This window comes from Onychostruthus taczanowskii, unplaced genomic scaffold (assembly GCF_017590055.1).
Source record: "Onychostruthus taczanowskii isolate IOZ18803 unplaced genomic scaffold, ASM1759005v1 scaffold15, whole genome shotgun sequence".
Classification (NCBI taxonomy): Eukaryota; Metazoa; Chordata; class Aves; order Passeriformes; family Passeridae; genus Onychostruthus; species Onychostruthus taczanowskii.
Window position 1 is genome coordinate 476,711 of NW_024498685.1, and position 27,285 is coordinate 503,995.

At 43.9% G+C, this 27,285-nt stretch overlaps 2 protein-coding genes across 4 annotated transcripts; one reads left to right on the plus strand and one right to left on the minus strand.

Annotated features, from left to right (window-relative positions):
* Window positions 1-27,171, minus strand: LOC121332819 (C-type lectin domain family 2 member B-like). Of its 3 annotated transcripts, none has more exons than XM_041398638.1 (6): window positions 27,046-27,171; window positions 26,287-26,370; window positions 25,309-25,493; window positions 24,520-24,620; window positions 22,779-22,898; window positions 1-105 (listed from the first exon to the last, which is right to left on the minus strand). In XM_041398638.1, exons 1-5 carry the CDS (start codon window positions 27,158-27,160, stop codon window positions 22,781-22,783), a joined length of 603 nt encoding a protein of 200 aa, XP_041254572.1. In that variant the 5' UTR covers window positions 27,161-27,171; the 3' UTR covers window positions 1-105; window positions 22,779-22,780. The 3 variants fall into 3 exon arrangements, with proteins under 3 accessions (XP_041254572.1, XP_041254571.1, XP_041254570.1); XM_041398637.1 differs by lacking the exon at window positions 1-105 and adding an exon at window positions 16,494-16,762; XM_041398636.1 differs by lacking the exon at window positions 1-105 and having other exon boundaries at window positions 22,763-22,898.
* LOC121332818 (killer cell lectin-like receptor subfamily F member 1) lies at window positions 11,483-19,511 on the plus strand. Its single transcript, XM_041398635.1, has 7 exons — window positions 11,483-11,564; window positions 15,287-15,364; window positions 16,601-16,699; window positions 17,310-17,450; window positions 17,798-17,949; window positions 18,379-18,491; window positions 19,113-19,511. Exons 1-7 carry the CDS (start codon window positions 11,483-11,485, stop codon window positions 19,243-19,245), a joined length of 798 nt encoding a protein of 265 aa, XP_041254569.1. The 3' UTR covers window positions 19,246-19,511.
* Window positions 27,172-27,285: the final 114 nt, after the last annotated feature.

Sequence of the window (27,285 nt, forward strand, 5' to 3'; positions counted from 1 at the left end):
GGAAAGCTCCCTCCTTGAGTTCCTGGGAAGAGGCTCTTTGAGAGAGATGTTGTAAGGCAATTTGGGGCTTTTAGCTGTTGCACCTTGGATGTTCCCTCTAGGATTCTGAGAAAAAAAAGACTGTCAAAAACTGTCTTGAATAAACTGCACTTAAGTACAACTACAGATTTGGTTTGTGTTTGTCTAGGCCAAACTGAGCTGTTTTCTGCTACCAAAGACATTCCCCATGCTGGCATTTTTCAGTGATCATTGTTATTGTTACAATAAAGGTTTCACTTGAGCTCAGCAGCTTTCAGGCAGCACAAGCAGCTGTTTGGCCATCAGTGATATTTGCACACACTGTCCTTCTGCTTGAAATTGCTGTTCAGGATCAGGTGCTGAGGACACAGAATAGTGTGCACAGAAAGCTACAAGAGAGGGAATTATGCAAGAGGAACTGATACAGCAGCAGCAACACATTCATACAAGCCCATATTGAATATCAAACATTTCAATAACTGATTGAAATGTTTCTGAAGGGAGATGGGAAGGTCTAAGTGCCTGATCGTGCATGATTCCTTGAAGTCCAGCAGTTGTCATTTTTCTTATAAGTTGCATAAGAACTCATCAAATAGATCCCTTTCTAGCAAACACCCCATTTCAGCTATGCAAGGTAAACCTAAAAAATAGAACACACTCCTCAAAGATATCAATCTCAAAGCCCACAGCCTTTCAAATTAAGTCTTTAGTTGCCAATTATTTCTATTCAGAGGTCAGTGGACATAATCCTGTTCCTGCTGGCACAAAACTCTCTAAAAACTTGGTTATAGGAATCTACTGTGGCCAGAGGTTTTAGGGTGCAGAAACTGCAGTGACTGTAGTGTCCATCAATGCTGCCCACAGCCTCTGAGGTTTGATGTTCTCAGACCCAAAAGGGTGACTCTCACAGCGCTCCTGACCAGGCAGGTCTCTAGGACTCCCAGCCCCTTTCATTCACAGAGAGGAAGGAAGGCGAGGTGGTGAAATAGAAACTGTCTCATGGATATCATGACAGCAGCCAGGCAGCCCCATGGCAGGACACACTGATGTGGCTGCTGGGGCAGGGCTGTTCTTTCATTCACAAAGGGGAAGGAAGGGGAGGTGGTGAAATAGAAACTGTCTCATGGATATCATGACAGCAGCCAGGCAGCCCCATGGCAGGACACACTGATGTGGCTGCTGGGGCAGGGCTGTGACAAAAGCAGCAGCAGCTTTTTTCCCCTGTGTCAGGGCTAGTTGCACTTCCTTCCTTACTTCCTTCCTCCCTTCCTTCCTTCCTTCCTTCCCTTGTTAACCCCAACACCCCTGAGGATTCCTGGAGGATGCCTGCTCTGACAATCCTCCAGGGTGGCGGGGGTGGGGGGGGGGTCCTGTAACATTTAGTGCAGGATCAAATACATGTGAGAACTGTGCCTGAGGCCTCACATTCCAACTTCCTATCCCATTTGTAAGGGTTCCTCCTGCAAAAAACAGAGCACCAACTGGACATAAATGGCAAGTTAAAGAACTTGTGTTGACTGGCACAGAAGGTGCTGCAAATGGAAAGTCTGAGTACAGAGAAGAGGTGGGTATTTGTCAAGACTAGAGACACTTTCAGCTCCGCTCTCAAGACTTCACCTCTGACTTGTTACCAATGGATCCATCCAGCCTTGATACAGCTGGAAGGCTATGGATGAGAAAGGCAGGGCTCACCTCAGCCCTGGCAAGGAGAGAAGAGAAGCTGCCCATGTGTAGAAGTTACCTCCACTTCCTGCAGCAACCATTTTCATACTACTTAGAGGCTTAAAGGTTGCTGAAACTACAGTACTATTTTCTGGTGGCTCAAATCAGGTTGCCCAAGAGCTTCCTTACACTCTATTTGCATTTTTTTTTCTAAAAATCATCCACAAATAAGAGGTGGCTGCAGAATGGGAACCTATTTCCCAGTAAGAAAGCTTTAGAAGGAGGTGGTTAGGAAATGAGCCTGTGTGCAGCTCTGGGGGTCTGTACAGGACAAGGAGTTGTTGAGATGGGTCTGGAGGAGGTCACAGAGATGCTCTGAAGACTGAAGCATCTCTCCTACAAGTACAGGCTGAGACAACTGGGGCTGCTCAGCCTGGAGAACAGAAGGTGTGGAGACCTCAGAGCTGGATACCTTCCAGTGCCTGAAGAAGTTCTGTAAGAAAGCTGGAGAGGGAAAGTTAGTGACAGGACAAGGGAGAATGGCTTTAAACTGAAAGGGAATTGATTTAGATTGGATATTGGGAAGAAATTGTTCCTTATGAGGGTGGGGAGGCCCTGGTGCCCAGAGAAGCTGTGGCTGCCCCTGGATCCCGAGGCCAGGTTGGATGGGGCTCTGAGAAACCTGGGATAGTGGCAGGTGTCCCTGCCCATGGCAGGGGGTTGGAACTGGATGATCTTGAAGGGCCTTTCCAAGACAAAGTATTCCATGATTCTACAACACAACACATTGCTCCAGGCTGCTCTGCAGAAGGCAAAATTAAAATGGAAGTTGAAGAAGAAATCCAAAGGCAGAATACAGAATGGAAAAAGAGGGTGCCAGCTTTGTGACCACAGTGCTACCAGACAAGAATGGTTTTGAATTTGTGAACATCCGTAGCCTGATAAGAGCTTCCATGGGCACTAGTAAAGTGAAAACCTTGCAAAATTTAGTTCCTCTTATTTTTGTTCTGACTGTATGAGAGCATCTACATTCTATTAAAGCACCTTTAGTGTCCTTTGATCTGTATCATAAAACCCCTAGGCAGTTTCCTGCTTCTTTGGATGGTGCCAAAGCCACTTACAGGAATTTTGGTCTTCATTTACATGAAACATGTTTTGAATTGGAATTTTGAGAAGTGGGGTTTTATTACATGTTGCACTGTAAGGATATTCCTGAAAGTAAATGTTAGTACATGTCAGGCTTAAATAGGTTGATTTTATCAACATATCTGAGTGATAATGAACCACTGAGACCTGCTAAAACTATGGTTGCTTTCAGGCATGTAAAGAGATTTCTCAGACATAGAGCCCAAACACTACAAAAAGTCTCCACCAGTTGTGTGACCAGAAACTCTGAGTTCTTGTGGTTCAGGATTTTCATAGCATTTTTATATTTTATGGACAACATCACAAACACAACAGTATTACAGCATTTAGGGATTGGATGCTTCCTAGCTAGAAGAACAAAATAGGATATCAAAAGGAACAATGCATTTACACATTGTGCTCACTGTTGCCAATTTAGGATCATCTGCAAACTTATTTAGTACCCCTTCCAGTCCTGTGTCCAGGTAATTTACAAAGATGTGGAAGAGAGCAGGGCCAAGGATGGAGCCCTGTGGAACCCCCACACATTGCCAGCCTGATAGAAATTAGAGTTCTCTCATTTTGCTTCCTTTCAGCATTTGTCTTTTTGTAGGCTGGCTTCTTGCTGTCCTTGCCTGGTTGCTTATCTCTGCCATTACTCCTGGCTCTATCATCTCAGTAAAAGGAGTATGAATATCCTTCTGAAATAAAGGAAAAATCCCAATGTTTTTGCCTTGCATTCACAACACCATGTTGCCAAGAAAGGATTTGCGTTTCTCAGAATTGCTCTTTGTTTATTCAGTTAAAGCATGTGCTGGACTTCACAAAAGAAAAGGAAGTGATAAAGCATTTTATATGTATGTGTGAGTGGCTTTGAAGTTTTCTTTCTGATGAAATAAAATCGGAAGCGTGAAGTGTGTTTGAGTAACAAGAAGCAAGATGAAAAACAAAGACAGTTCTCTGAATGTGTAGCAGAGGAACAAGGTTTGTAATCTCTAAAAACACTGCACATCATCTGCAGGTACATACCTACTCAGAAAATTCCAGAAGAACATTATGTTTAAATGTAAACATGCCTGTGCTGTCCTGGATTGCTCCCCTTTGGGACATTCATCCTTCTGTTGAGACAGTGCTCTGGATTTTTGAGGCTTGGCACTGTCTCTGATCTTCATCTTTGCAATGTTGGTATCAATTTCTGCTGCCCACCTGTGAATAGCCTTGAGTTTAACTTGGGTGGATATTAGAGGGGTGTTACTCTTGTCAGACTAAGAGACTGGTTTTCCTTTCCTGGGTGGACTTTCTGCTATCTTTGTGTATCATTACATGAAAATATTTTCACTTCTACTCCAAACTTTCAAAAACTAATTTGAGAATGTAAAGGGGATTTAATGCAAGTGAAACAAAAGACTAAAATATTTGAACAGCTCATTTAGCAGGTGCCTGACTTTTAAAACTGGTTTGTTACTGTTCAGGAGGATAATTCACTTGGGAGTTGATTTCTGCCAATAATGGGTAATCTCTTGCTAATATTTTTAAGAGCTTCTTGAAATAACCACAGGATCCACTGCCTTTGTTTTACTAGAACTTTACATAGCTTAGCAAATATATATAAGAAAAAAAGGAAATTGTAAAGTAGTATAGGCTGGTAAGATGGTTGTGACAGACTGACCTTAGCTGGCAGCCAGACACCTGTCCAACCTCTCTCTCATTCTTGCTCTTCAACAGGACAGGGGAGAAATTAAGAGGAAAAAGGTCATGGGTCGTGATAAAAGCAGATAAATCACTTATCAATTACCATCATGCACAAAACAGACTTGACTTAGGGAAAGTGAATTACTTTTACAAATTAAAATAGATTTGGATAGTGAGAAATGCAGACAAAAAATTCAAGCAACACCTTGTTCCTGCTCCTCCTCCCCTCAATTTCACTGCTTGATTCCTGGCTTCACTCCCCTCCTCACCCAGCACCCCAGAGGCACAGGGGGATGGGGCAATGGGGTCAGTCCACAACAGCTCCTCTCTGCTTCTCCTTCACCCCACACTGTTCCCCCACTCCCGGGCTGATCCTCCCTGGACTGCACTCCCATGATTTATCACAATTAGACACTATGTTGACACATTAAAGGTAAAGCCAGGATGTAATCCTGACCCCAAAAAAACCTGGTTAAACCTTGCTGAATCTGACAGCAGACAGAAATCATTATAACTATTTCAGAAGGGAAAAAACCCCAAACTTGCCACTGAACCCTCAATTTCCAGAAAGAAATATTCCAGACAAAGCACTTAAAACATCACCAAGGGCTTGTTAGAATGCCCACTTCACTTTTGTGGAAAAGGCCTTGCCCGTGAATTTCAACGTTAACAAATCTTTGCTGTTATAAAAAGCTCAGGCTTGTCCTTTTGAAGTGAAACAGAAATGCTGCAAACTGTAAGGTTTCAACTGAGCTGCTTCTGTAGCTCCAGGCCTCGCAAGTCTCCATTTAAATATTGGCATTAAGCTGTTCAAATGTACCTAAAGTTCTTCAAGTGGACAGAACAAAGCAGAACTAAGGACCAATACATATATTTAAATGTCCTTTCCAGCTATTTAATGAGACCTATGCACACCATCTTCTTTTGGTAAAGTAAGAAGCAATTTCCAGCATTTGAAAAAAAACCCAGAAGTTAAGACAGCTGATTTTAATGTAAGGTAAATGAAATTAAATCCATCAACCCAGTAAAAGGGGCCTGAGGGACTCAAATCTGTTCTCCCTGCAGGAAGGAGTGTGTGTGCATTGGAAGAGGGGTTTTGAGGACTGTGAAGTTGAAAGTGCAGTCTTAGAACTACCTGCTAGAAGGGTCTGGAGTTTGTCAGAGGACAGAGGAAGAGAAAAAAGACAGAGAAAGAGTTCACGTGTCTGTGTAATTTACACTGCGCAGTTTCTTTCCTAGTCCTGCTACTGCCTGGCTTCAGTTCAAAGCACAATGGGCACCTGCTGCTCCCTTCTCCTTCAGCACACATGTAGAATCACACTTAGAGGTCATCTCGGTTTTGGTGGTTTTTATAGGTTTTGGGGGATTTTCTCTGTGTCTGTCTGTGTGTGTGTGTGTTTGGTTTTGCTTTTTGTTTGGTTGGTTTGTTTCACTTTGGTTCGTTTACAGGAACAACATCTAAGGAATATTGAGGAATAACTGAAATTAACACTGTAAGACAGTAACTTACTGTCTCCTAAGCTCTTTTCAACAACTTTTGGGGATTTTGTCAAAAGCATCAGGTGCAGCAAGGAACAAAGTACAAAGATTTGTGGTGGAAGGCTTTCAAGCTTCTCTTGCTAAACTGTATTCTTTGAAATGTCCCAGGGAAGATCCTCTCAAATCATAAAATCCCAGACCTCAGAGAACTTAGACATCCAGTTTCCAAACAGTTAATTAGCTCTGATGTGCAGTTCATGAGCAATACTAACTGAACGTTTATATAAGAACAATTTTTAACAGAAGAGAAATCAAGAGCCAGCATCAATTACTCAGCATAGCAGGATAAATTGTGTGCAGTGTTAGTGATGTGAATTGTTCCAGTTTGTCCATTATTACAACTGCACTGAGAGCTCCTGGATTGTGGCCAGTGGAGGATGCAGAGATGATTTAGGGCCTGGAGCATCTCTGGCATGGAAAGGTTGAGGGAGCTGGGGCTGTCCAGCCTCCAGAGGAGCCCCAGCTGAGAGGGGCCCTCAGCCCTGGGTGTCCCTGTGTGCAGGGAGGGCTCTGAGCAGGGCCCAGGCTCTGCTCCAAGGGCCCAGCAATGGCACCAGAGGAACGGGCAGGGACTGATCCCAGGAGGTTCCACTTACACAGGAGGCAGAACTTCTTCCCTGGGCAGTGCCTTAGCCCTGAAACAGAGACCAGAGAGATTGTGGAGCCTCCCTCACAGGAGATATTCCAGTCTGGACACAATCCTGTGCCCTAGAATGACCCTGCTGGAGCAGGGAGGTGGGAGCAGCTGACCCACTGTGGTCCCTTTCAGCCTGACCCATCCCAGGATTCTTTACTGAAACCTCTCAGTGGTGATAAACTTAGTAGTGAAAAGGATTTCCTGTTCTTCTGTACTGCTCTTCTTTCTACTTCCTTGTTTTTCCACATCCAAGATCCACACAATGCTGGGCACTCCTGTTAACACCCTGCTTCACACTTAGCCTCCTTCTCCAGTTCCACTGCTGCAGTTCCCTGGTAGCAAATATTACAGGCTGGACTAATTCTAATGTGTCCATCCAAGCAATACATAATCTTACTGCTCACTCTTTGTTGTTCAAGATGGATTCTTATACATCAAACTTCCCTTAAGTTTGACCCCCGCCTCCAATGCAAACATCATAATTTAAAGCTGTATCATCTTCATTGTTATACTAATCTGTTCTGAGGCCAGTGTGATAAGAGTTTTTGAATCTTGAAATTATCAAGAAAAATTCATTCATAGTTGTATTTCTGCCTCCTGGGGAAAAATTTAAAGGTGTCACATACTTGTAAAGAAATAAGGCTAGAGAGCACTGGAAATTTTGTGGAAGGGAGTGCTCTTTGTTCTTCATTCCTCCCACTGGGTATTAATTCCAATAACTTCTGGAAGAATTGTAAGCTGTGTGTGCTTACAAGCACCATTTGTCCATTCAATCTACAGAATTTATAGACAGTCTTGCTTTTACAGCAGCTTTGCCTCCAATTTCACAAGCAGACAGAATTTTTTTACCCAAAAGCATTTTGACATGAAATAAATGCATTAATGGCTAAGGAATTTCTAACTCTACATGGATATGTATTTCCAGAAAGAGCTCTGGAACACATAGAAAGAAAGGAACTGATGAATCTGGATTCAGGCTTTGCAGTTTTTGAAGCAACAACCCACAAATGCATGAGGTATCAGCAATCAGCCTGGCCTGCTGCCATGGTTAACCCCATCAGCAGCTCAGCCCCACAGAAACACTCTATCCCTCACACCTGGGGGATAGGGAGGAGAACCAGAAGAGTAAAAGTCAGAAAGCTTTTGGGCTGAGATAACACTCTAATAGATAAAGCAAAAACTTCCCACACAAGGAAAAGCCAAAAGAAGGATTTAACTCACAGCTTTCCATGGGCAGCAGGTGCTCAGCCACCTCAAGGAGAGCAGGGCTCTAGCACACATAACTGTGACTTGGGGAACACCAGCACTCAAAAAATCCCCTGTGCCCTCTTCCCCCAGCTTTAAATAATGATCCTGATGCCATGTGGGAAATCCCTTTGGTCAGCTGGGGGCAGCTATCCTAGCTGTGTCCCCTCCCAACTCCTGTGCAGCCTCCTAGCTGATGGAGGGAGGGAGGGGGGTGAGAAGCAGAGACGATGCTGTGCAATCAGTGCTCAGCAATAGCTAAAACAGCCCTGTGTTACTGAAAGCTGTTACCCACACTGCTCCCAGCACAAATCCATGGTGGCTCCTATGAATGAAACAAGCTCTGTCCCAGCCCAACCCAGCACACCTTCAGAAAAGGGTGCTGTGCTGAGGGACAGAAGTGCTGGGCAGCCTTCTGGCCCCTGCCCCTGGCCTGCTGATGGGCTCAGGCAAGTCCTTCTATTTTTGCTCTTCCAACTACATCCTGGAATTGATGCCCTTTGCTAAGTGCTCTGAAACACACAGGTTAAAGTGATACCGAAAACCCAGATTTCTCAGCCATGAGGGTAAGAGACAGGAGCTCTGCTAGACCTGAAGCAAGGCAGGCCATGTCTATATGGCAGAACAGAGCACAGCAGGGAAGGACTAACAAAATAGATAAATAAATTTCAGCCTGTGAGTTTAAAAGTTTAAATTACATCTTTTTTCCTGCTGCAGTGTGGGATAACCATGTACAGACATTCCTTTATGGCAACTGGTTTCAGCCCTAGCTCTGATCATACCTTCTGGGTGCTGCTTTTGCACCTTGCCATACAAACAGGCTCTGCTGTCACACAGCAGAGGCTTAGAATTGAAACCTAAACTGGACATTTACTCATGGGACTCCCTCCGTTTAGCCTGGAAGCCTCTGTGTTGCAGCTCAGCCTTTGGGAACTGCATTTTATTGTCAGACTGGCAGTTCAAATTCTTTCAAAGGTGCATTATGAGGCAGCTGGAGTCCTGGGCTGAACTGCCTGTTCTGTGGCAGGAGGGGCTGGATTCTGCTTTGCTGGCTTCTGCTTTGCAGCCCATGTCACTGTTTTCAGTCTGCCTTTGCCTCCACGTGCAGTGAAGGTGATGCTGTCACACCCACAAGAAGAGGTGGCATCTGCAGTTGTCACCATGTTTGTTCTGTGCATAGATGGAGCTGGTAACTGTGCTGCCACCAGAACATTACTCAGTGACATCACTCAGGGTTGGCAGTTGGCATGGGGGAGTCTGTGTGCACCCAGGAACACGTCAGAATGGGGAATGACATGAGCTTGCATCCCTTTGCCTCTCCCCACAGAGCCTCTGAAGCTCCAGGCTGTCAAGCTCCACATGATGTGCAGAGAAATCCCCCACAAAAATCCCACTATCTTTCCCTGCAGGTGCTACAAGAGAGTCTAGACCCTCAGATATTTCCATGTTCTGCCAAAAAGTCTGAAAATTCAAGGCTAAAACACCACTCCCCCCTCCCCAGACACATGGATGTTTCATACACAGCCCCTGGTATTTTAGGGGCCTCACAGGGTTCTGTAAGGTCTGCATATTAATTCAGATTCATTTCCTGGGAGGAAAGAAGAGGCTGAGGCAAGGCTCTACCTGGAGAACCCAAAAGACACACAGTGAAGGTGGATCATGCAATAAATTAAACTCAACCCAGATTACAGCTTGTGAAGAGGCAGCTGAGGGAGCTGGGGGGGCTCAGCCTGGAGGAAAAGGGGCTCAGGAGGGACCTTCTGGGTCTGCACAGGTCACTGACAGGAGGGGGCAGCCAGGGGATGTCAGACTCTGCTCCCAGGGAACAATGGACAGGACAAGAGGGAACGGCCTCAAGACTGTACATGGTTACCTCTGGATGGTTGTGACAGGTTTAGGAGGAAATCATGTAAGAAGAGACTGCTGAAGTGTGTGTGCAGTGATGGAAAGAGACTGAGAATTCAAACAACTTACCTTCTAACTCTCCTTTATGGACTAAGCTTTCAGAAAAACCCCAAATAAGGAAATTGTGTTTCGTTCAGGCCTGGGTTTGGTTATCTTTTTGGTTTTTTTTTTTTTTTTTCCATTTCAGAGCCTAACTGTCCTGCTGTAAAAGATGCTGAGAAGTTCAGGGGAAAACTGATTCAGAGGACAAAGTTCTGTTCCATGTGAGGCCTGTTGGTATGGCTGCTATGTAGGTGTATGTGAAACAAACCTTATCAGGCGCAGCTCACAGTATCGATTTATCGTTTATTATCAGATAATGAACCCATCATGATTTAGATACATCACTTATAAATCATACTCAGGCAGCACTTCTGACTAATCTGTTCCATGACTATCAAAGGTTCTTCTTTTTTTTCTCCCCCCAACACCTTTTTGTTTGTGCAGTTAACACTGTTACCAGCATTTAACACCGTAAGGGAAAAATCAGTAATAGAAGCTTACAGCCCCAAACTTTGGTTTTTTCAGGTCCCTTTGAATGTAAACAAAAACCTGCAAACATCCTGTATAAACCTTATTTTCAACAGACCCATGTAAGTTTGGAGACCTTTTCTGTGTTGAACTTGGAGGGAATTTTCTAAGTGGGAATAAGGTACAAAACCCAGAGCAGGAAATGTCATGCACAGGACTCAGTGTCTGAGTGTTTTAAATGTATTTTTAGGTTTTAGAAGGTGTTCACGTTTCAATTAAAATCTGTGAGGCTTCCCCCTGACCTGAAATGGAGGACAAAAACAATGTAATTAAAATATCCTGCAGCAAACATGGGGGTAATGAAAAAGGAGTTTAAGGTAATAAAGGCAGGAAAACTCAGGTTTTCCATCTGTGGAGTTGTTGGCTCAAGCAGGAAAGAGTCCAAGCAATGTAGGAACAGCAGCTCCTTGTAACTACTGTTACAGTAAAGTATGGAAACATTCTTGTAAAAAGCATTGATCATGGTTTTTTAAATTTTTATTTTGAATTCATGTTAATGCATGATCAATATCACCTAAATTTGGCTGTTAAACCATTGAAGTACTTCGTGGGTGGAGCAGGTTAGAATTTGAGTTACATTTTTGAAGCTGTGTGGTTGCAGTACATTAACCCCAAGACATTTTACACTGTTGCATGTACTTCTTGTTTATCTTTCTTTCAGGTGGATACGCTATGTCAGATCATGCACAGGAGCACAAAACAGCCACAGCACAGAAATTGTACTCTCTATTCTCCTGAGAACCAGCAAACCTTTCATACCTGTGTAAGTCCATTTTTGGGAATTCCTTAGAGAATTCCCTCTGCTTTGACCAACAAGATTTTTTCTCATATATTATTATTAATGATGGGCTTTAATCTTCATTTGCTCCTGTATTCTGAAGGGCAAGAAGAGACAGAATGGGGGCTGAAAACAGGCTTTGAAGCTGCACTGAAGGAAGTAACTCAGTCACTTCCTTTTTTTGTATTTCTCAGCCTTTCTCAGAGCCATAGCACAGCACGTGAGTGTTTTGAAGGCAGTCAAATTGAGACAGGATGCAAATGACTGAGTTAAAGCTGCTCTTTCCATAGCTCTGAGGGACGGGCTCACGGATGGCAGGGGATGTCACCTACGCGGCCGTGGCAATGCTGCCGAGGGAAAGGCCACACGCTCCTTCAGAGACATCAAACCCAGGTAAAACCTCTTGGGCACACACCTTCTGCTGTCTTGAGCTCTCTCTCTCTTTCTCTCTCACATTTTAAATTGGGTAAAACTAGAAGAATGCCATAAGTTTCTGCATGGAAAGTGCAAGGAGGTGGAATAGTGGATGAGATCCTCACAGTACAAATCAGCCAAGCTGCTCCCAAAGCAGAACCACCAAGGAGCAGCAGCTCAGGTCTGGTCCCAGGCTTTAAGTAACAGAATGAGAAAGAAAAAGTGTTCCTTGGTTGAGTAATGAGCATAATATTTCTTTTTAAATGACTAACATGATCAAGACAATGCTCCACCGAATTACTACCTAGCCCACAAATCAGATCAATGTTTATATTCATGGAAAGGAGCAGCAAATTAACCAGTAAATCAGGAAACTAGTAGCAGTCTAAAGTGCAGCCACTGTCACTGAAGGAAGTACTGAATGTCCCCTGAAACCTTCCTGCTCTTTCTCTTTAATTTTCCAGTGGTGATTTTCCAGAACCAAATTATCAATTCGTGATCACTTCATATTTTTGTAAAAAAACCCCAAAGGATTAAGCCAGGATTCATGGTAAGGAGATGATTTGAACTAAATTTTCTGAAGAAGTGACATTTCTACTACTTGGGAAAAAAATGTAATTCATTCATGAAAGCATTTGGAAAAAATTCTGGATCACATCTAACACGAATGATAGCTTATTATGAGCAAATAGGAAATGCTTGTGGCATCAGAATAAGGATATTTTCATGCTTTCATTAGTAATTATTGTATTTAATCCCTTAAGGAAATAACATTGTGTAATGAGCATTTTTAGATGTTCTACCTACAATGGAGATTAATAGTGATGATGGCGCTCCTCTGAACACATGCACTTAAATGACAGAAAATAATACCTTTTATATATTTTTACAAGACTAGTATCCAAAAGATAAAAATTAGTTCACATTATTATATATATATGGCACGAAATACTACCTTAGACTCTGTGTTCATGCACTTATGGATGTTGTTTGCACTGCTGTAACCTGTGCAACAGAAAGAGGGTTTGCCTGGAATTTTACCCAGTATCCAAAGTGATAAACCTTATTTGTGAAGGGAGACAGACATCAAATCTTGATTAGAAGACATCCAAAAATATTTCTTGATCATGCTGCCTAAAGGAAAAGCTCAGTTTTGGACAGGCCAGTTCCAATGAAATTTATCATTAACATGTGGATGGCTCTTAGTAAACTTTTGTTGAACTAATTTTAACTCTTGATATTTTCTCACATAAAGTTACTGGCCATGGTAATTAAGTGATTTCTCAATGGCCTTTTCCCTTTAAATACTTAACTTCTCAAAAATGCTAATAATTTTTGTGAATGTTCTTCTGTTCATACTCCAGTGCTTCCATCCCCTTTAAAAAACAGGCACCAGAGATCCACCCAGCATTTCTACAAGTCTTAGTTATTCTATCTCAAATATACAGAGACAAAAGCTCTTAACTAATCTTTTCTTCACTGTTTATAGCTCCCAGTCTCACCTTCCCCACTCTTATGTCTGATTATACTCAAATACATTGTGTTTGATTGGGCTTGGACTTACTGTTGGACTTCAGCTGTCACTCAGGTGCTCTGGACAACAGGGATGAGGGGATTCTTGGATGTTCTGCCAGAGTGTGTTGAGGAGGATTTTGCAATGGCTCTATCTATACACAGGCTTTGCTAGGTGCAGGTGATGTCACTGTGCATGCGCTTCAAACCAGGTGTTGAAAAGTAGAGAATGTTCCCAAATCCCAGCAAGGACAAACATACCTGGGAATCCATTTTCCAGCAAAAGACTCTCGCTGTTTTTCTGTCCCGGTTCCCTCACAGATAATTTGAGAGTTGCCTGTTTATGAATTCTGAGTGGCTACACAGAACTTTCCTTGGGAGAATGACAAACCTAGGAGAGTTCAAGTCTACCACCAAACTAACCCACAAGCAGTTGTAGCCTGCCATTGGTCATGCCCTTAACTTCTTGTTCTCCTCCCTAACCTCCTGGGCTGCTCCAGGTGTTGACCAGGTCCAGCTGGAGCCTCTGGAGCTTCCCCCTGGATGTGCTGGCCCACATCTGGACACAACATTTCCTAATGGACCTCCCCAGGAGCACTCCCTGTCTGCAGATTCACCAAACAGAAGCTTCCAATAAACAGAAATGTTTTTCTGCCCCTGACAACAGGCACAGGGAAGAGCAGTGAAAATTTCAGTTTCAGTGGCTGACAGAGATCTCCACCTTGTTATTGAATTAGGTGAGGGTGTGGAAGCATTCAGCACAATTAAAGTTATGTGGTGTTTTAAAACCCCCTGCTGACTTCCGAGGACTTCACATTCAAATAATCATTCCAGCATTCAAATAATCTTACCAGCCCATACACACTGTAATGGAAGGAATGATTTTGGTTAATTATTCAGCTTGCATGGATGACTTTTTTTCTAACAGGCTTAAAGATATTCTTTGAAGGAATAAACGTGCATTTGAGAGACACATTATTTACTAATAATAGCAGAATGTCTAATGTACTTATTTTAGAAGTACCTCTATTTACAGGGCTAGTGCATGTTAAAGTTTAAAAGTCCCAAGTGGTTTTGTAAAATTATTTACATTATAAGAAGAAAAACTTTTAGGGCATTTGATTTGAGAACAATTACATTTCATTTACAAATTTTCTGTAGTTCACTGAACTAATAAATTGAAATAAAGCAAACAACCAAGCGTATTAGGTCATATTCTCTAAAGCATAGACTGTCTCCCCTATATGAATGCCTTTATTTGACAATCAGGTGCTCAGTGGATTTTTTAAACTGTAAAACCTCTCCATACTTCAGCAATTCTCATATGAAATGCTGCCTCATTTTAACCTAATGAGACTCTTCTTCTGCTGAGCTTTTCCCTGATTAGTGAAATTTAATGCAACACTTCTTTTTAAAAGCCCCAGTGGTTACAAACCAGGGTGGTAGCACAGAAGCTTATTCTTGATACAGATGGATAAAATCTCTCCATTTATGGAACCAAAAGCATTGTCCCAAAGGTCCAAACACCTTCCATAACACTAATCAGTAGCTCTTCAAAATACCCAAGTAAATGATATTGAAAACATCTTCAGAAAGATCCATGTGCCTTGAACCCACACTGTGAGATTTTAATGCCATTTTTGGTTTTGTTTTGGCAACGTGCTTTTGGAAAAGGATGTATTCAACCGTCAGGTCCGTTCCTCTGCCGCTATAGGCAGCACCTGAAATATCCTGGGATAAACACTCACAAGTCAGGAAAGTCCCCAGGAATTACCTTGCTGCAGCAGCATTTCTCTGAGTGCTAGTTTTCATTTGGCACCTCTCTGCCCTTTAAAACAGTGGCGGGTCTAGCACCGCTCCAGCCCCTGTGGTACCTTCTGAGATGGCTTAGCAACAGATGGGATGCTTGCCATGGATGGGATCCAGGTCCTTCCCATCCTTCAGCCTATTTATCTGGCTCCTGCTCCAGCCACACAGCACCCAACAGTTCAAAGCTTTTGGAGGAGGCTTTTCCTGCCTGACAGCAGGAGGAAGTGGTAAATCATCTTGCCTGCCATTGCCTAGGAAAAGGAAAATGCTGAACAAGCAGCCCTGGAAACACACCCCTTTTCATGCAGGCTCCGCCTTTATTGTTCTTCCACTTGGTGACTGGCACAGCCACAAATGTCAGTGTTGCCCTCTCTTTACAGGAAACACGATCACATATGCTGAGCTGCATGTGAAGTCCCAACGCCAAGGGAACAGCAGAGCAGAGACTTCCACTCCTGGTACTGTGCAATTTTGTTTGGTTACTAATTATAGATGGAGTTTTTCCTATTGCCCACCAGTGAAACCTGTTATCAAGAGCCTTTATGTACACCCTCTCAATGAAGGGCTGATCTGTCGTTTCATCTGCTGGTTTTTCTCCTGGCTTCTCAGATTTTACATTTTCCTTTTAAAAATAATACTGAGAGATGTTTTCAAAATAATTTCTAAAAATGCCTTTGTGCCCTACATGGGAAATGTAGTAAAGCAAAATAAAATTCCATGGTTTTTTTAGAATTCTTGTGGAGGAAGATGCATTTGGCTTTGAAAGCAGGGTAATGCCCAGGTCTCTATGTGCCATTAGTGCCCTGGTGGGAACATTATACCAGATAGGTCAGGCAGCCAGAGGATGGAACAGTTTCTTATCTCATGCAGGCAAGGTCAGGGAAACAGACGTTATGACAGTGCACATCTGTGTCTCGTGGCACTGGTACCTTAATGCCAAATTTCCTCGGGTTCTGCAGCTTCCTGAGTGTTTCCCTCTGTCACAGGATGAATGCCAAGCAGCTGGAGAGATGCTTGGTTTGATGCACTTCCCTGTGCCATGCCAGGGAGTGTCAGTATGGGGCTTTTTTTCCTGTGCATTTAGGGAAGTTATCTTTGCACTGCAGAATGGGAAAAGTAACTTGGGAGCAGAGAGGAGGAACGCCCCACAGCCCATCCCTGACACCGCAACCATCCCTGATACCACAGCCCATCCCTGACATCTCAGTCCATCCCTTACAGACACCACAGCCATCCCTGACACCTCAGCCCATCCCTGACACCTCAGCCCATCCCTTACAGACACCACAACCACCCCTGACACCACAGCCCATCCCTTACAGACACCACAGCCCATCCCTGACACCACAACCATCCCTGACTGACACCACAGCCCATTCTTGATACTCTCCTGGAATTACTCTGCAAGGTCCTGCAGGGTGTGTGTGGGTAGGTGGGAGGAGGCAATACTTGAGAAAAATAAGTCAAAGGAGAAAAGGCAAATTTTTAATGGTTGACAATCACTTAATCTATGAGACCAAACATTTTGATTTCACTTCCATGTGTGCAAAATGGATGCACATTTTTAATAAGTAAAATGCCACTGTATCCTCCTGACAGTAGAGTGATTTTAGGCAGATGATTTCTCTGTTTCCCCAGTGTTAAGTTTAAGAGTGCCAGGACCTTAAGCTGCTCTTCCTCCTGCCTCCCTGCAGGCTGCCAGCACAGGTTCTCAGCCTGGTTCTACGTGGCGCTGGTCCTGGCAGTCCTCGTGCTCATCCTGCTGGGAGTTGTGGCCATACAAGCCAAGCAGTGTGAGTAGATCCTGCCTCCTGCTTCACCCCTTCACTGCAGACATGGTTAAACCTCTGAAAGAGCTGAGAGAAAAATTCCCTTAGTGTTGCACTAAAAGGTGTCAACTTGTACACAAATACAGGAAATGAGAGACTCTTGACAGGGGGTTGGAGTGACAGGACAGGAAGGAATGGCTTCACACTGACAGAGAGGAGGTTTAGATTGGATATCAGGAAGAAATTCTTCCCTGTGAGGGTGGTGAGGCCCTGCCACAGGATCCTCAGAGAAGCTGTGGCTGCCCCATCCCTGGCAGTGTCCAAGGCCAGGCTGGACAGGGCTCTGAGTAACCTGGGATAGTGGGAGGTGTCCCTGACCATGGCAGGAGGGTTTTGGAATTAAATGATCTCTAAAGTCTTTCCAAGCCAGGCTATTCCATGAACATCTCAGGAGGGCTTTGCCCACTGAGCTTTACTTAGTTTGCTCATAACTGTGTCTATACCAGGCAATGTACACAGAGACATCCTCACATTCACAGTCCAGCTCTGGGTACAAAGACTGCATTTCCTTATTCTTGTTGTTAACAATGACCTCTCTCTCTTACTATTTTTTTTTTACTTTGGGCTGTTCAAGTTTTGAAGGGCAGAGCAGGAAAATCAAAAAGTTTGCCTCACTATGGTCTGAACAGCACCAGCAATGACATTTCTTCAGAGAGGACTGTCTCAGCAGCGCTCCTGAAACAGCTCATGGAGGAGCTGTGTGAAGATGGACAGGGTGAGGCACGTTACTCCTTTCCAGCATAGAGGATGTGTGATGTGCACAGTTGACTCTCTTCCCATTTCTCTGACACCCTGCAGTTTATGGGAACTCAGAAAGCATGGTGCTCCTGCAGAGCAGTGATAACAAAATCTAAACTAACATTTTAATCATGATAGTGTTGCTCCTCTGTTAATATAAAGTTTCCAGTATTTTGATTAAATTTCTATCTGCCAGGAGCTGCTGCCAGAAATGCCATATATCCTCCTCTTGTCCTGGAGAACACTTTCCAGACAATGGTTCATAAACAGGGGGAGGAATTCCATGCATTGCAGGAGCTAAATATTCCCCCTGTCCACCCACAGGGGCAACATGTGAGCTGTGTCCCCCCGGCTGGCAGCTGCACAGGGGCAGATGTTACTTCTTCTCTGAGGAGGCCAGGAGCTGGGAGGACAGCCGGAAAAACTGCTTGGCCAGGAAGTCCCAGCTGCTTGTCATTGAGGATGATGTTGAGATGGTGAGTCTCGCAGCAGTGACAGGTCTCAGGCAAACATTTCTCCAAGAGAAAATGGCCTGGATATTAAGAGTACACATAGACAAGTAAGAACCTCCTGAGGGAAAGGATCTGAGTCTCCCTGCACAGGAGCTGGGTTTGGGAATGTTAGCAGAACAGAGCTGAAGAGGAGAAGCACAAGAGGTGCCAAGTGTGGAAGCCAGAGTAGTTTTGACTGGGAAGAGGAAATGCTGGGGACTTTCCACTGCTTGGCTCTGAGAAGAGAGGAGTCTGGTCATGTGTGTGGGCTGATGTAAGGGGCTGCTGTGCCATGGCTGCATCCCTGCCCTTGCTCTTCAAGAGGAAATAAAAGCTGTGCATGAGGCAGGAGCATGACCTGGGCACAGCAGGAAAGCTGTTCTGTCAGATAACATCCTTCTAATAATTCCACAGGAATTTATAGACAACAAAGACAAAGATACCAAATATATCTGGATTGGCTTGGACATCAAAGGCATGGAGAAAGCATGGAGTTCAGTGGAAGATCACAGAGTAAAAGAAAAGAGGTGACGATTTTTGCGGGGAGGATATCTTTGGGAAAAGCAAAGTGTGGTATCCCTGTTTGGAAATACAATTCTGAATCTGAGCTAATTACCCAAAGCACAGATGTAAGCCTGCAGCCTCAGGTACCTATTCAGAGTCTATTTCATGCCAGTCCCAGGCCAACAGGTTCCTGCTTGGCACTTTTAGAAACTGATTTCTGGCTCCAGGACTAACCACAGCCACAGCTCATATATTTATTAATGCAGAGATATTATTACACACTTCTCCTGAAATCCCTGCCAAGAAACTCTCTCACTTTACAAACCATGTGTTGCCTGCCTCTGTTGAAGGTGATGCCTGTCACCACATAGCATTGGCTGGGATCTGTGCAGCTTTTTTCAGCATTGTGGCTGCATGGGGAGGATCCTTATCCTTGTAACATTAATAATGCCAAGCATCCATTCCTCAGAAGCCAGCAGTCCCTGCTGGGGGTGCCCAACCCACCTCTGTACAGCTGCTGTGCTTCAAGGGGGTGGTCAAGTGGGCATCATCCACCCTCCCTAACCCAGAGAACCATCAGGATTTTTAAGCAGTGCTAAGTTTAGACTCAGCAACTCATTGCATTCCTTTTGGTCTCTCAGCAGGACAGCTTTAAAAAGCATCGAGGCTGACAAGAACTGTGCTGTTTACAGAAGAAAAAACGTGATCCAGGCAGATAACTGCCAGACCTTAAAGGAGTGGATCTGTAAGAAGAATGCAACTTTGCTGTTGCTCTGAGCGAAATTTCCAGACAGCAGGCAGAGCTTCTTGTCAGAAGACCCATTTTACAGACAAACCAACTTGTGATGTAAATAATTTTCATCAGACTGGCAGGGAAACTTGCACTTTGCTGGGCTGTTCTCCCTAAAGTCAGAAGACAGGTCCTGCAACAGGCCTGCAAGCTGGCACACAGGGATTTTGGGGTGTTGAGCCTTCACACAGACAGATTTTGGCAGCAGCTGCCTCAGGAAGGGTCAGAGGAGAAGAGATACTTGTGAGGAGGAGCACTGTGCACATAAACAGTGTGATGTAGAGGAATTAAGGCCCCTGTGGGAGATGAAGGTGTGCTGTCACCCCTGCCTGCAGGCAGCTGCTGAGCTGAGGACTTCTTATTTGGGTTTCAGGATTTTAGTGTTTGCTGAAGTTTGTGGGCTTGGGGTTTTGTGATTTTTTTCCTTGGGGTCTAATTGTGACTCACAGAAGTCACTTGAGGGCTGGAAAAAAAAATGCATTTGTTGGATTTATTCAAAGCTGCTGCACAGCTACTGGGTGTAGACAGCAGAGCAGACATGGAGTGACTTGTAACACTTGTGGTTAATATGCTGATTGCTCCCATCCTCTTTGGTGTTGAGCCTTGGAATCTGAAGGGATTAACTAGGAAAGGGGCTTGGGCTGTAAAACAACATTGCAGTGCAGGGAAATAAAGTTGATAACCTTCCTCTCCACCTATATTTTGTCCCTTTACATTGTAAATTCCAACCACAGTTATGGTATGATGAGGTACCAAAGCCAAAGACTGGTGAAATTAATGCCTGGGAGTGCACTCAGTAAATGCATTACTTAGGCATTGAAGTCATAAATAAATGCTATTTCTGGGTCTAGAACACAAAATGCTAAGAGCAGTCTGACCTAGTGCCTTTACTAGGTTCACATGTTTGACAAAAATAAAGAAATGTCATGAACTGAAGGAACTACTCTAACAAAAATGGCACTGACTGGAATTTAAGCCCTTACAGCGATGAGAAAGAGAAACAAAGTCGAACATGGCTTTTGAGATGGTGAGCCTTTACCTCATCTTTGCTGTGATGCACACAAATAAAGGCAGTTGCAGTTTCTCAGAGATGTTTTTTGATATCTGTGCATGCCTGGGGAGGGTTAATGTCCAGCACTTTAGGGCTGCAGATTAAAAAGTGAACTGTGCCCTCAGGGACTTCCCTTCAAACAACAACAACAAAAAATCCCAGCACAGATTTGCCACGCAGAATGCAGCATCAGCAGCTCAAGACCCAAGAGAAACTGCTGTTATATAAGAGGAAACGACAAAAATCCCCCAAACTCAGCACAGCACGTGGGGGGAAGAGGATTGGTTTGCTCATTCTAGACAACGAGGCAAAGAAAAGGAAAGAGTCTGAAATGAGTAAAAGATAATCATCTATACCTGTATAATACATGCTTTAGAGAGAGAGAATTTCTGACTGCTAAAAAATTTTCACTTCAGGGTACTCACAGCACACCCTTCTCCATGCAGTGGAGTTGACAACTGATGGTTTTCTGGCAGATCTTTTTTGATTCATGCTGAATTTAACAAGAAAACCAAACTCCTGCATGCTGGCTTCTCTCAAATTAGTTGTGGTGTTTAGGTTTTCACAATGTTCATGAAACATCTACAACTTGGGCCTTCTTGCTATTATTCATGTAATTAAACAAGTTTTTGCAGGACCTTACTGAAGTTCTTACCTACAATTTAAGCAGTCACTTATTTAACAGAAAAAATAAAAAGAAATTACCATTGAAGTACTTCATCAAACTCCGCTCTGAGTAAAGCAAGTAGGCAAAGTTGGCAGCTTCACTCTTCTGTTCTTAATATCACCAAAGGAGTTCATAGCATCCCTGAGGAGTCAGATTCCAGAAGAGCTTTCACTTTTTAATCTTTTTGTTAAAAGTCTGACTCATTATGAGGTGTTAAAAAGGGGAAAGCATTCTTTTTTGGATCAAATATTCTGTTTCATGTCAGCCCCAACATTATTATTAAAGATTTTTTCATGTTCAAAACATTTTACTTCGCTTCAGATTTTTTTTTCACCAAAATGGTACCTGAGATGAAAAATACTTTCAATATCCCAAACCACTGTAATTCAGGGGCTCTGTAAAGATATTTATTAAGTATCTTTTCAGGACTATTGCAGATACCATATCCTTCAGAATCAGGTTAATGTAAAAACATTGCAGAATAACACCTTCCCCCCAACATAAATAAATAGATAATTAGGCTTTTTATACTGTAGAGTCCTGTTACTGTGCCTATAAAGAATACAAGCAATTAAGAAAAATGTAAAATTAATGATTATATTTAAATAAACATCTGAAAGGCACAAGTTGCTGACACTATCTATGTGTATGGTCCTGCAACAGTCAAGTCCTTCTATGACAGAAAATAACGAAGGTGAACTTCCCATTCTTCCTTCTCTAGAAACTTCATAGTTATATTCCTTCCACGCAAATTTGCTTCCTCTGGGTCAAATGACACTTTTAATTTTTGGACAACCTGCTAGACATGTGTGGGACTCAGTCAATCAAAGGGATTGTGCCCTAAGTCTGTTCAGGCTCCCAGCAATCCAAGAGCACTGGAGGCTGCTGCTGAAAATGTCACCTACACAAGGAAACACTGACTGTCCATCTGGAAATGTCCCCTTGCTCAGAAGGCTCACACCATGACAGGCACAGGGTATAAGGGAAACACAGAGAAATATCCCTGTTAATTCTCTCATTCCCTTCTCCTCATTTTACCTCCTTGCACTGAGGATTATTTCTACATTTACACATTAATGCCTGCAGCTTCACTATCACTGTTCCAGTTCCAACTCTTCTCCCCTCCATCAGTGCAGATGCTCAGGTAAATAAATATTCTCATCTATTGTGACCTTTTTTGGCTAAAGAAATTGTTGTGAGGATAACTTCAGGTGCAGTGCAGCTACATAAATCAGCCTGATAACGTCATCACCAGGATTTAACAAAATTAATATAACATAACATTAACAAAATGTGGAATACAATGCAAGGTACATCCCATCAAATGGAAAGAGAGGAATTTGCGTGATCCTGTCCAAAACAACAGTGTTCACTTCTGCATTGCCCTGTATCCACGAGTCACTGGCAGCCCTCCAGACAGACCCACTTCACCACCCATGCACACAGAGCCTGGCAAAAGGAAAAGCAGAACAACTGCACACCCAAAAGGGAAAGAAAGAGCAGCTGCTCCTACAAGAGAAGAGTAAATGGAGGAAATACTGATGGCACAGCAAAAAGAAACTACAGCTAGGCAGTAGCTGGAAAAATGGGGCAAGGAAATGACTTATCAAGATGCTGAAGAGAGCCTTTAAAATTGTATCTTTAAAGCCTTCCTCCATGGGTGGAGAATTCTGGCTACCAGAAAAGTCATTCACCTCTGGGTAGGAGCTGGGACACATTCCCAGGTCCCAAAGTGTAGACATAGCCTGTGTAGGCATCATCATATCAGAGCTCTGAGTGTCAGGGGTGGGGGCTTTGTCCACCTTTATTGTGCTGAGTTGATATTCAAGCTGCAGACCCATTTCCTGGTTAAGTAACATCCTGAGGCTGAGACTCCTTTGGACTCCAGATAGGCACAGCTGCCAGAGCCTTTTACTTCAAACCTGCCACGGAGAAGAGAAGACAGGATTACTTGGCCACCCACAATCAAATATTGCAATAGAGCAAAAGCAGCTATGGGCTGCTATCTCAGGTTCTCTTTGAATTCTCTTTGAATAAAGCCTGATTTATCTCAGGCAAGGCACCACAGGAGGATGATGTTTTGTGCCTTGAAAAGAATACCATGGAGATTGTCCTTTCTTAATGGTATCTTGTGCCCAGAATACAAAATCCAATACTTGTAGTACTCCTGCATCTTGTTTAGTAGACACTTAATGTGAAATACACCCTTAGAGGAGAGAATGAAACTCAGGTTTGTCTTTCTCAGGGATGCTGTGCCATCAAGATGGGCACCACCGCCTTGTACCTTCACATCTTCCTATCCAGCTAAAAGGTTCCAGCAGAAGCTGTGAAGGAAATGCATCTCTAATTTCTCCCTTCCTCAGAACTCAACAGGCACCATGGTTAAGGGGGTGGAAGAAAACAAGAAGCAAAACTCAGTTTCCACACCATAGGTGTCCCTATGTAAGAGGTAAGAGACTCCTTCAGCACAAAGTGCTATAAAGTTCTATGGATAGGCCAAGCAAACTGGAATGGTCTCTGGAAAAGCCAAGGGACAAATCCCCACCAGTGTATTAACTCCTGAGCTTAGATATCAAGGTGTTTGCCCTCCCCCTTCAGGAGGGGCAGTTTGAGGCAAGCAGTGAGGCAGAAGTCTAAGAACGGGAAGAACCTCACTGAAAATGAAAGCATCAGTGGATGTTTGTACTGCAGATGGGATAAAAGAGTGGGAAGGACTGCAGTTTTCAATTTGAGGTGCCCATGTGTTCCTCACATCTCTCACTAAATTCCTTTGTCAGATCAAGCCTTCAGGACTTGGGGATGAAGTGAATATAGTCACATATCACCAGTAATGTCACAGATTTAAAAGTATTGAAATTTTCCACTTTTTAAAGTAATTTCAGACTTGTGAAATCTCATTGCTTATGCCTATGAATGGTAATTCTGCCAACTCCTGCCAGCAGCTGCTCCAGGATGAGCAACAGCAGCCTCTAAGGAGATGGGACAGCTGCCAGGGAGAGGAACCAAGTGCCCCACACCTGGCAACGGTGGCACAGAACACAGGGCCCTGGCCACAGAGCAGCTCATGCAACATAAATTCACATCTGCCTTTCCCTCCAGCAGCCTCTTTCCGAGGAACATTCTATAAAAATGAAAACATGTATTAGCAGTCTCCCAAATCTCTTTGCTATTAACTTCACACAGCTAACACGCAGGTTTGTATTGTTCAAAATATCTTCTATAATGAGGAATTTGTGTTACTGTTAATCTTCCCTTTCTCCTTCAATTCCCTTCCTCCCATTGCTTTTGCGTGTCTTGGTTTCACTTTGTCTGATGTCTGTTACCATGAGCCTGCCTCATGTTGCTTCTCAGCATTACAAACTTATCTCCTAGTTTTCATCTGCAACAGTTTTAACAATGCCACGTGAAATCTTCATTGCATTCATACCCTCTCCATCCCTTTAACATAATAACAGAGATTTCCTACAAGTCACTAGATCTGTATATTTTTCTTACTCCCCTATAATCAAATATCACCAGCAAAACCCCTCCACATCAACTTACAGTTCATTGTCTAATGCTTTTCCATTTACCCAAAAGAACTCTTCATTTCTTTTATAGAGTCCAATCCATGGGTCTTGCTTTGTTATCTTCATCATAAACCTCTGTAGGAATAAACCCACATGAGAAAAGAAGTTCTGCATGTTCAGTCCAGCTATCAAAAAACAAAGTCTTTGATCCAGGGCAAAAGCAAAACAACAATCTAACATTTCCTGCTGAAGAAACAATATTAAAACCTAAATATACAGAGACTGGTGACTGGGATAGGGTTGACTGACCTAGGGAGAGACTATTCTAAAACATCAAGGTCTGCTATCAAGGTCTGGAACAGACACAGAAGAATATATTCTCCTAGGCCTTTCCTAATATTGTGGTATAATATAGAAAAAAATGCTCCAAGCTGCACTTTGGGTAACTATCTCCTAACTCCAAAGGTTACAATTAACACATTTACCAACTTGTGTGTCATTATATCTCAATATGAGAAAACAATTGTTGAATTAAAGATAAATGAGATGCAACAGTTTTTACCCTGATAGATGCCCTCAATATGACAATTTATAGCTGTGAGCAGCACCAAATTTAATTCAGGCAAGTACTCAGACATTTTCTAAACCATCAACGGCTTAAACTGATGTTTCCTGTTTTCAGGGAGAAGAAGCACGAAGTCTTCTGCAGGCTGTGACTCATTGTAGTCTTACATCACCTTCCTAACTGTTCAGCTGAGGAGGCTGGAGGAGTTCCCTGGAAGAGAACTGGGGGGAAAACAGGATCCCCCTTTGGTTCCCTTACCAGCTCCTGATGATTCTCGATGACCAGCAGGGAAGCGTTGTGGGAAGAGCACTGGCTCTGGCTGGAGTTCCAGGCAGCTTCACTCTCTGAGAGGAAGTAACACTTCCTCTGGAAGTACAGCCAGCCTGATGGACACAGGTCCAGGGGAGGACACACAGGAAACTCTTTGGCCAGAGAAGGCTTTACTGGGAAAAGACAAAAACCAATCTACCTATTTCTTCCAGCTGGGAAAGGTTTTACTTTCTGACTGCATCATCTAAAATAATCCCAGTCTAGCCACAGCATTGTGACTTCTGCCCAGCTGAAATAATTATTGTAAACTAATGATATATTCTGGATCCTACACCCTTCTGCTTCTTGACATATCTTTAGAAGGATGGTCAGGGACATGTTGGTGGAAGTAGCTGAGAAGATGATCATAAAGTGTCACTCCTACACCTTAAAAATTCCAACAACTCCAGTTTTTGCATGTGTTCCTTCCTCAGAGTTGAATTAATAATTTGGTTTATTATAGTGTCATTTGTGAAGGACTGCATATCGGTAGGACAATTTTCCTGTTGTTATTTGTTTTCTTGAACTTGGATTAAGACCAACAGTGATGTGACAAACTTGATACCAAAAGTACACTAAGATTAAACTGAGCCATCCCTAGCCCCACTGAAGCATGTGGAGTTGTTCCTGCACTGGCCCACAATTTCAAACAGAAATCACAGATTCACACAAGATCACAGAGTGGCTTAGGCTGAGAGTAACCTCAAAGATCATTTTGTTCCACCCCCTGCCATGGGCAGGAACAGAATCCACCATCCCAGGTCATTTCAAGCCCCATCCAGCCTGGCCTTGGACACTTCAGGGATGGGGCAACCACAGCTTCTCTGGGCAGCCTGTGCCAGGGCCTCAACACCCTCCAAGTATGGAACCCCAAACTCTGCTAATTTCTATTGCTAATGATATTTTCTTTTAAAATTTCTTGCTTACCAAACTGAATACATGAAATCAAAATGACAGCAGCAGTAAGGACACCAGTGACAGCTCGCCACAGCCAGATGTTTGAGAACAGACCTGAAAAAATAAATGCAAGGAATTAAAAAACAAAACAAAACAAACCCAAACTAACAAATAAGAACCAGCTGACAGGGGAGTAGAGGACACACAAAGCCGTTAAAAAAAAAAAAAAAGAAAAAAGTAGCTCTCTGTAGAAAGCATGCTGGGAGCAGAAATATTTAGCTTATTTTCACAAGTCTTATCGGCTAACAAGAACTCTGAGTTACTGTAAATTTTAGTTACATCACCCAGAACTTAAAGTGATCCAAAGAGAAAGAAACGAGCATGAGGAAAATGACGGTGGACACTAAGTGGCTAAACATGACATGGATAAGTGAAATAAGAAAAGCCATCGGTTCTGGAGCCCACAACTTTTCCTGAGAAATATCCAGCCTTATCCCACAGCCACAGCTGTTCAGACTCCTTTTGTTCCCCTGTCCCCTCCAGGGCTCTGGAAGCACACACCGCCCTGCCGCTGCCCTGTATCCGGCTGTTCGGGCAGTGGCGGGGACGAGGTGTCCCCAGGGACCACCAAGGAGGGTCCCCTCTCCTGGCACTCGCTCCGCTGCCAGCACGGGGCGTTTCCAGCGCTGCGGCGGCTCTCGGGGGGCATCCCCGGCTCCCCATGCCCGCGGCTCCGGAGGGATCCCCCCCGCATACCAGCACGGCCCCTCGGTGTCCCCCGCCCGTCACCTTTGGTGCCGCGCCCCGCGGAGCCGCCGCGCTCGGTACCGCCGGCCATGGGCGCGGGGCTGGCGGCGCCGGAGCCGCCCGGCCGCGGCCGCTTCCCTCGCTGCCCGCCCGGCATGGGATGCGCCGGCCCCCAGGGGCATGGCCACGGAGCGCGGGCTCGGTGCCCAGCGGGACTTCGAGCCGGGAGCAGTCACTCCGGAACTCCGGAGAAATAGGAAATGAGGAGAAGTGAAGAACGCT